The sequence below is a fragment of the Sabethes cyaneus genome, chromosome 1 (genome assembly GCF_943734655.1).
Source record: "Sabethes cyaneus chromosome 1, idSabCyanKW18_F2, whole genome shotgun sequence".
Taxonomy (NCBI): domain Eukaryota; kingdom Metazoa; phylum Arthropoda; class Insecta; order Diptera; family Culicidae; genus Sabethes; species Sabethes cyaneus.
In genome coordinates this window covers 71,584,950-71,595,120 of record NC_071353.1, presented here as the reverse complement: position 1 = coordinate 71,595,120, position 10,171 = coordinate 71,584,950, and the positions used below count along the sequence as shown (strand labels likewise).

Here is a 10,171-nt window from a genome sequence, read left to right as displayed (position 1 = left end):
CGTGGGACGGCGGAGGCAATCAACGCCCGACTAAAAAAGGAGGCTAGGAGGATAGGGTTACAAATTAATGCGTCGAAAACCAAATACATGGTAGGAAGAGGCTCACGAGAAACTAGCGTTTGCCTCCCCCGGATAGCGACTATAGACAGCGATGAGCTGGAAGTGGTTGATGAATTCGAATATTTGGGATCTCAGGTCATCGCCAACAATAATACGAGTAAGGAGATCCAACGATGCATTCAAGCTGGAAATCGAGCCTACTTTTCCCTCCACAAGACGTTTCGATCTAGGAGCGTACGCCGCCGCACAAAGCTTGACGATGTACAAAACGCTAATAAGACCGGTAATCCTCTACGGGTTTGAAACAATAACTTTGCTTACGGAAGACATTCGTGCACTTGCCGTTTTTGAACGAAAGGTGTAGCGGACTATTTTTTGCCGAAAGTAGAGAGTGGCGGAGACGTATAAATCACGAGCTACAGGCACCGCTTGGAGAGATTCCCATCATACACCTGGCGAAAGTTGGGAGACTACGGTGGGCCGACCACCGCAAGGATGCCAGACGACTGTGTAGTGAAATCCGTTCTCTTCAAGAACCCCACCGGCATCAGGAATAGAGGGGCTCAACGTGCACGATGGCTTGACCAGATTGAAGCCGACTTCCGTGTTTCGAGACGCGCAACGAATTGGCGACGAGTAGCCCAGGACCGAGTACAATGGAGAGGAATTCTTGATACGGCAAGAGCCACCCCGGTTCTCGGCTGAATAAGTAACGAGCTTGGACGGATTAGATAATCCCTTCGCGTGGGGTGGAATCCAGAGATCTCCGCCGATGGATACAAGTGGAAGCACCAGCGTAAGCGGAAAAGGAAGTGGCAAACCTGTCGCTCCAAGTCGCTGGACGCAGCGATGACCAGTCGCTAATAAAAAGCAGCAAACCCGTTCGCGGGAGGAGGCATCCAGCATGGAGAAGGGTGCACCTAGAAGCGCTAGTGTGGGTGGCAAAGGCAGCGGTATGCCTACCACGCCGGATACAGCGATGAACGGTCCAGCGCTAATCAGGGCGATGGGAAAGAATAGTGACGCACTACCTAAAGTGGTCAGGTCGCGGCAATTTCTCCAAGGACCTGAAGCAGAGCTTGCTCATGCTTCGGAGAACCTTGTGTGCAGCGACCAAAACACACAACGACCTCGTGGCGCTGGATAGGTGAAGAAGGGGACCGTGAAGGCGTCGAAGTCAGTACAGACGGATGCCTGCCCGCTGACAGGGTGTCGCAACGCAGCTGAGAAAGCTACGGTGTTGGAGCGGAGTTTTTAGCAATCCCCTGCGCACGCGACCGGTCTATCAACTAACAGTATCTATATAAACAAACGAGAAGAAGAAATTCAAATTTTTCACTTCCAACGAATAAGTAGAGCAATAAAGACGCTATTTTGTACTCGGTCGGTTTTTATTCGTATTTCTCGGTTTCGATTCAATCCTCCGGTGATATTCCGTTTTCTGGCGTCAGTTATTGGTCCAGGTTCGAATAACCTTTCGTTTTACGGCTCGTCCACCTCAACATTCTGGTCCTTCACGCTCGGATTATGGATACAGCAACTACGGAAAATCTCGCTTCGAAGCGAAAGGTTATTTATGCGAAAGTGAAATGGGAGTTATCTGTCGCAGAGAACATCCGCTGCCGGAAGCCGTCCGCTGCGGAAGTATTGGAAAGGCGAAGTAAACTCACGGAACTTGCTAATCATTTCGACGCTATTCAAACTGCGATTGAAGAGGAAACGGCCCACTTGGAGGATGTTGCATCAGTTTTCAATCATCGGCTCCTGTTCGATGAAGTGTACTTCCAGGTTAAGGATATTTACACCCAGTATCTGGAAGAGAAGCAGGAAAATTCCTCGGTTCGGAGTTCCAATTCAGAGGGAACAAGTGATTTACGTGACGCAATCAAAGCTCTATTGGAGACGCAGCAGGCAGTTCTCGCACGGCAACCAGCTTTGGAAATTCAATCGGTGAAACACGAGCCACATATCAATGTGAAGCTACCGCAGCTGAACATTCCGGTATTTAACGGCAAAAGGAAAAATTGGCGTTCATTCAAGGACTTGTTCGAAGGCACGATTCATAATCGCACTGATCTGAAAGAGTCAGTTAAAATGCAGTATCTTTTCTCATACATTGACGGAGAGGCTAAAAGGATGGTGAATTCATTTCCGATTAGTGATGCCAATTATCATGAAGCTTGGGAGACATTAATTGCGCATTACGACAAAAACAAATATACGGTGTTTGCACTCATACGGGAATTTCTGGAGCAACCTTCAGCAAGCAACACGAATGGATTGAAAAAACTAGTGAATGTTTCTGATGACGTCATTCGTCAGCTCAAGGCGTTGGGCAATGAATACGAAACGCGTGATCCGTGGCTCATTCACCTGCTGCTGGATAAGGTGGATAAAGACACACGTTCGCTTTGGGCACAGAAAATAATCGACATCGACAACCCTTCGTTTATGGATTTTTTGGACTTTCTGCAGAAGCGCTGTGATGCATTGGAAACCTGTTCGGCTTTTGTGAAAAAACGTCGTTTGACATCGTGAAGAAGGAGAACCCTAGAGCCAGTGGCAACGAAAGGAAACTTCAAGCTTTTCATACTGCTGCTGCTGCTGCTGCTACTCCGATATCTTGTGCAAAGTGTTCCAACGATCACCCAGTGTACCAGTGTGAGTCTTTTAAGGCAATGGACGTACCAGCACGTCGACAGCTCGCACTTTCTTCAAGGCTATGTTACAACTGTTTGCGCCCGTCACACACGGCGAAACATTGTACATCGAAATCAGTTTGTCATATCGCACAGTGTAAGCAACGGCACCATACCTTGCTGTGCCGAAGAGACGTCAAGCGACCGGAGCAGCAGAATGATGCTGTTATCGAACCAGAGGAGCAGAATACTGAGGAGTCTTCAATTTCGGCTAACGCGGCACAGGAAGTAATTAGCAGTTCGGAACCGTCCACGTTTTCATTGTTGCCGACGGTGGTAGCTAATATCAAGGGAGTGGATGGCAAATCAAACGAAGTGAGAATTTTGATTGATTCGGGATCTCAGGCATCTCTTATCACCGAGGCGTGAGTCAAACGTCTTGGACTGCAGCGGATCAACGCTAAGGTGGAAGTTACTGGTGTTAACGGAGAAGTAGTCGGTACTACAGCCGGCAAGGTATCGTTGATAGTTTCATCGCGATTCGACGATAGTGATACAATTACAACACAAGCATACGTATTAGGAAAGCTGACGGCAGGTCAAGAATCTTAACGGTATTCCTGTAGCACAACGTTCCATATTCGGATGGATGGTCGCAGGAAGAATCTCTAAGCAGGAATGTTTACACACCAATCATTCAGTGATAAACGTACATCAGGAATTTGATATCGATCGCACTCTACGGATGTTTTGAGAAGACCAAGAGCTACGCAACAGCCAGCCTTTGACGGAGGAAGAGAAACGGGTAATCAACCATTTCGAATCAACATTCACACGTACGGAAGAAGGACGCTTTATCGTTAAACTACCGCTGGACGATTCAAAGCAGAAGCTCGGTGAATCTTTGACCGCTGCTGTCAAGCGCCTCAGAGCAATGGAGCGCAGGTTTCAGAACGATGAAAATTTCATGGTTAGGTACACAACGTTCATGCAAGAGTACATACGGCTGGGACATATGCAGTTAATCCCAGATTCGGAGATAGCAGTCGACCAGTCAAGGTCCTGTTATTTGCCTCACCACGGGGTCATAAAGGAAGACAGTCTTACGACCAAATTGCGAGTCGTATTCGACGGATCTTGTGTTACATCTTTCGGAGTATCACTCAACGATTTGCTGCTGAGTGCGCCCAATATCAATGCGGATTTGTTTGATGCTCTATTACGATTCAGATCGTACCCGATTGTATTTACGGCGGACGTCGAGAAGATGTACCGTCAGGTATTGGTGCATCCTGACGATACGAACTATCAACGCATTGTATGGCGTGATTCCCCGGACATGCCGATACAACATTTTCGTTTGCTGACTGTAACATACGGTCTGAAGAATTCCGGATTTTTGGCTATGGCAGCATTGAAAAAGGCAGCTGAAGTACACGAGAAGCAGTACCCAGAGGCAGTTGAGCGGATCAAAAAGCATACCTACGTTGATGATCTGACTTCTGGAGCTGACTCTGCGCAAGAGGCGATGGTGATAATCAAGCAGATTAACGAGATACTACATAATGCGGGCTTTATTCTACGCAAATGGAGCTCGAATTCAGCAACGGTTCTCGACTCACATAGTGACGTAAATGTTAACGCTAAACCGATCAATTTGCCAGACGAACAGAATTCGGTGAAAGCGCTTGGTATACATTGGTTGCCTGAGGAAGACGTTTTCACTTTCAAGGTGAACTTTCGAGTAGATGGTCCTAATACAAAGCATCAACTGCTGTCGGACACAGCGCGACTGTTCGACCCGTTCGGATGGTTCGCACCAGTCATCATTCGTGCAAAAATTCTTTATCAACATTGTTGGCTATACGATTTGAACTGGCACGATCCGTTACCCCCGTGTATCGAGGATGCGTGGGTAGAAATGAAACAAAACTTGTGGCAACTTGAACAGGTGAAAATTCCAAGATGGATGGCAAACTTTCACGGTCGTATTGAACTGCATGGCTTCTCTGACGCCTCTGAAGAAGCTTACGCCGCAGTTGTGTATATGCGATCAATCGACGAAGATGGTCGTATTCACGTCAGCTTAATTGCAGCTAAAACAAAGGTAGCGCCGGTGAAACAAGTAACTATACCTCGGCTTGAACTCAACGCAGCGGAACTTCTGGCGAAGCTGATGAAGCAGGTAGCAGAACCGCTCGAACGTTTCCAGGTTCAGCAGTATGCCTGGACAGATTCGACGATAGTCCTCCAATGGCTTAGCAACCATCCCCGTAAATGGAACACGTATGTAGCGAACAGAGCATCGACTATTCTGGATATTTTACCGCGACGACACTGGGGCCATGTTTCAACACACGAAAATCCTGCAGATTGTGCGTCGCGAGGAATAAACCCTTCGGAGTTCGTAGATCATCCGCTTTGGTGGTCTGGACCGCATTGGCTAGCAGCGGATTCTTCGTCGTGGAAGCGCAATGTTCCACCGGAAGATTTCGACGACGGCACAGTTGAGGTACGTAAACGGTTTCAAACACTCAATACGATGATTAAGCTTCCAGGCACCAGCTTCGAGATTGAAAGGCAGATTCTTGAACGCAAGTCTACTTTACATGCCTCGTGTCGGCAACTAGCATATGTTAATCGTTTCATAACCAATATGAAGGCACAGCGAAGTAAGCAATCCAAACTTTCCGGCACGATCACACTAACCGAACTACACGAAGCTAGACTACAATACGCAAGGCTAGCGCAACATGACGTTTACGCAAGAGAGATGGATAGTTTGAAGGGTGGTAGCGAGGTTTTTTGTAAATCGAAGATCAGCGACATGTATCCATTTCTGGACAGTGACGGAACCATGCGAGTTGGCGGTCGGTTGCAGCATTCGGCTCGTCCATTTCGCATTATGCATCCCGTAATTCTACCTAAAGAACATCGCGTCACACGACTGTTAATAGAGGAACTGCACGTTCAGAACTGTCATGCCGGCCCATCGCTATTGACTGCAACTATAAACCAATACTACTATGTAAAGGGTTGCCAAGACGTGGTTAAGCAAGTGATACGCAACTGTGTGAAATGTTGTCGCTTGAAAGCGAAGACTGCTCAGCAGTTAATGGGAAGTCTTCCAGCGGCACGTGTTACAGCATATCGTCCATTCGCACACGTCGGAGTGGACTATGCCGGTCCCATTCTGATACGCTGCAGTAACACTCGAGGAGAGCGATCGATGAAGGGTTATATCGTAGTCTTCGTCTGCTTATCGACTAAGGCGGTGCACTTAGAAGCGGCAGGGGACCTTACGACAGCTACGTTCTTGGGAGCGTTGAAACGGATGATTGCACGACGCGGATATTGCAACGAGATCTGGTCTGATAACGGTACCAACCTGGTTGGAGCTGATCGACAGCTCAGAGAAACTTACACAGCCTTGATGTCACACGGTAAGGATGCTGAGCGCTTTCTCAGTAGCCTCGGTATACAATGGAGATTCATTTCGCCGTCCAGTCCCCACCAGGGCGGTATTTGGGAAGCGGCGGTGAAAAGCGCCAAGGGTTTACTTCGACCAATCGTTGGAAATGAGAAGCTGACCTTCGAGGAGCTGACCACTGTGCTCTGTCAGATCGAGGCTTGCTTGAATTCCAGGCCTCTCTGTCCGATGTCATCATCACCCAATAACTGCGAAGCCCTCACTCCGGGGCACTTCCTCGTAGGACAACCGTTAAACCTGTTACCCGAACCAGACGTCTCGCGGGTGCAAATGAATCGACTCGATCATTGGGAGAAGGTCCAGCGATACACAATCGAGTTTTGGAACAAATGGCGGAACGAGTACCTGGCAACGCTGCAATCCAGGGGCAAATGGCGAACCAGACAGGAGAACATCAAACCGGGTCAGCTCGTCCTGGTGAAAAGCGACAACGTGCCGCCTTCGGCTTGGGAGTTGGCCAGGGTGTCAGCAGTGCATCCGGATCAACAGGGATTAGTCCGCATCGTTACGCTGCGTCGAGGCAAGACAGAGTACCAACGCCCGGTTCAGAAGTTGTGTCCACTTCCGGATTGAGGTGCTACCTCAAGGCGGGGAGGATGTTGGAGCGGAGTTTTTAGCAATCCCCTGCGCACGCGACCGGTCTATCAACTAACAGTATCTATATAAACAAACGAGAAGAAGAAATTCAAATTTTTCACTTCCAACGAATAAGTAGAGCAATAAAGACGCTATTTTGTACTCGGTCGGTTTTTATTCGTATTTCTCGGTTTCGATTCAATCCTCCGGTGATATTCCGTTTTCTGGCGTCAGTTATTGGTCCAGGTTCGAATAACCTTTCGTTTTCCGGCTCGTCCACCTCAACATACGGAGAGCGCTACCAACAGCGAAAAGGCGTCCGCCAAGTGTATGAGACAGTCCCCGGGGGATTGCACCCCTAGTGGACCAAAAAAATGCCTGTTCGGTAAAAGGCCCCAAGTAAGCGGGTTGGCGGAGTCAATCGATCAACCAGTGGGAAGCACCAAGACGGGTGGCCCGTGGATCGAAGTAAATGCCAAGAAGAGAAAAAGAAAGTTCCACCTAAACCGACAAGGAAGCGAGCGAAGAAGGGCGACGCTTTAATCCTGAAAACCGACGAGTCGAAATACTTGGAGGTTTTGAAGGCCATGAGAGGATAAGCCCTACTCAAGGATCTGGGCGCGGCATGCGGAGCATCCACCGCTCGCGCACTGGCGAAATGATCCTGCAGTTAAAGAAGAACGCCGCCAAGAAGAGTTCCGCATACAAGACTTCAGCTTAAAAACCTGGATGAGATCACCGATGTGTGCGAGGTCGTACAGGCTCTCAAAGAGCAAAGTGGAGTGGTGTTGGCAACCGAGGCCGTTTGCCTGCGTAGGGGTACTTTTGGGACCCAGGTAGTCACCATACGACTCTCGCTGGCGGACGGAAACGAAGCCCTGAAAGCTGCTAGGCTAAAAGTGGGGTGGTCGGTATGCCCACTGAGCGTGCTCAAGCAGTCGGAGGCCTGCTTCCGGTGCTTCGAGCACGGGCATAAGACCTGGAACTGCAAGGGGCCAGATAGGAGTCAATTGTGCAGGAGATGTAGCTTACTTACTTTAGTGGCAATGGTCCGTTATCGATCCTGCGCCGAACGAATTAAGGTCCTCCAGTACCGTCGGTCCTGGGCTGCCGTTCTCCAATCCCCACGAACACCAGCTGAACGTGCATCGTTTTCGACAGCTGAAAATAGTTTTGGTTACTCTTTCATCGGGCATTCTGGCCACGTGTCAAGCCCTACGCAGCCTGCCACATTGCACTACCTTCACTATATCAGCATATGTGTATACTTGGTACAGCTCGTGATTCATGCGTTTGCGCCACACTCCATTTGCCATTTTGCCACCAAGTATAGATCGCAGAATTTTACGCTCAAAAACCCCAAGCATTCGCCGATCAGCTTCCTTTAGCGTCCATGTTTCGTGTCCGTAAAGGGCCACCGGGAAGATTAGTGTTCTGTAGAGCGCCAGTTTTGTGCGAATTTGCAAACTACGGGACTTCAGCTGGCTACATAATCCGTAGAAAGCCCGATTCGCGGCTGCAACTCGTCATTTCACTTCGCGGTTTACATCGTTCTCACATGTCACGAGTGTACCAAGGTATATAAATTCCTCCACTACTTCATATCATTCCCCATCTAACTCCACCTCGGCACCAACACCACTTGGGCTCCCACGTTCCCTACCAGCAACCATGTACTTCGTTTTGGCAGTGTTAATGGTAAGTCCCAATCTCGCTGCTTCCCTTTTAAAAGGCCTGAAGACCTCTTCCACTGCTCTACGGTTGATTCCGATGATATCGACGTCATCCGCAAAATCAAGAAGCATGTGAGATTTCGTGATGATAGTTCCATTCCTTTCCACGTTTACCCTTCGTAATGCACCTTCCAAGGCATGTTGAATAGCAGGTTAAAGAGTGCATCCCCTTGCTTCAGTCCATCCAAGGTTTCACCCGCTATTTTAACGCATGATTTGAATCCGTTCAGCGTCGCACGAATCAGCGTAACTAGTTTCGTCGGAAAACCATGTTCTAGCATTATCTGCCACAGCTCATTTCGTTTAACTGAATCGTACGCCGCCTTGAAGTCAACAAACAGATGGTGTGTCCGCAAGTTGTACTCCCAGAACTTGTCTAGCAACTGACGCAGGGTAAACATCTGATCCGTCGTGGAGCGACCCTCACGAAAACCAGATTGGTACTCGCCGACGAAAGACTCCGCTAACGGTCTCAATCTGCAGAATAGGATACGGGAAAGTACCTTGTAGGCAGAATTGAGCAATGTAATTCCTCGATAGTTTTTACACTCCAGTCGATGTCCCTTTTTGAAAATTGGGCAAATGAGGCCATCCAACCACTCCTCCGGCATTTGTTCTTCCTCCCAAATCCTGCCAATGATCCGGTGGATTGCTTCGTACAATACAGTGGTTGCTGTAACCATTAGTGGTCTCGCTGTGTCCGAATGTGCGTGCACTCTCTTTCGATACAGTATCTCTCGCCGTAGATGTGTAGGAACCACCTTCTTCTGGCGATCTTACGCTCAGGGGCGGACTGGGGCAAATGCCCGGTGGGCCCCAGTAAAAATTTCGTCGTTACACAAAATGAGATTTTCCAAAACGACTCACGAATGTTCAATTGCTGAGGCCCCATGATTTATGAAATCAACCGATTTGATGATTGAAAATTCAGCTTCAAATGGGACTATTGGGGCCCCGAACTTTAAACCAAAATTTTTTTTTCAATTAAACTTTTTCTATGACTCACGAATGCTCGATTGCTGGGGCCCCATGATTCATGAAATGAACCGATTGGATGATTGAAAATTCAGCTTCAAATGGAATTATTGGGGCCCCGAACTTTAAACCAAAATTTCTCTTTCAATCAACTTTTTCTATGACTCACGAATATTCGATTGCTGGGCCCCATGATTCATGAAATGAACCGATTGGATGATTGAAAATTCAGCTTCAAATGGAATTATAGGGGCCCCGAACTTTAAACCAAAATTTCTCTTTCAATCAACTTTTTCTATGACTCACGAATATTCGATTGCTGGGCCCCATGATTCATGAAATGAACCGATTTGATGATTGAAAATTCAGCTTCAAATGGAATTATTGGGGCCCCGAACCAAAATTTCTCTTTCAATTGAACTTTTTCTACGACTCACGAATGTTCAATTGCTGGGGCCCCGTGATTCATAAAACCATTTAAGTTGAGCTGTTGGGGTCCAAGCTCAGAAAATATTACCAGCTTCAATTCTGAGTAATTAAAAGTAGAATTAGTATTTCATCCGCAGTTATTTGACTACTTATAAATATCGAACTGTCGGTTTAAGTTCCATACTTAGTTTATTTCAGTGGCGACGGTCCGATATCGATCCTGCGCCGAATGAATTATGGTCCTTCAGTACTCAATCCTGCGCTACCTT

General features: G+C 47.9%; 2 protein-coding genes across 2 annotated transcripts; both read left to right on the top strand.

Moving 5' to 3' along the window:
* Positions 1-1,587: 1,587 nt before the first annotated feature.
* On the top strand, positions 1,588-2,598 carry LOC128745810 (uncharacterized). The gene has a single exon (XM_053842883.1). The coding sequence runs from the start codon at positions 1,588-1,590 to the stop codon at positions 2,596-2,598; it is 1,011 nt and encodes a 336-aa protein (XP_053698858.1).
* Positions 2,599-3,633: 1,035 nt separating this feature from the next.
* LOC128745809 (uncharacterized) lies at positions 3,634-6,762 on the top strand. Its single transcript, XM_053842882.1, has one exon. It carries the CDS (start codon positions 3,634-3,636, stop codon positions 6,760-6,762), a length of 3,129 nt encoding a protein of 1,042 aa, XP_053698857.1.
* The last annotated feature ends 3,409 nt before the right edge of the window (positions 6,763-10,171 follow it).

Coding starts and splice junctions, on each gene's coding strand:
- LOC128745810 (XM_053842883.1), top strand. CDS start 1,588: ATGGATACAGCAACTACGGAAAATCTCGCTTCGAAGCGAAAGGTTATT.
- LOC128745809 (XM_053842882.1), top strand. CDS start 3,634: ATGGAGCGCAGGTTTCAGAACGATGAAAATTTCATGGTTAGGTACACA.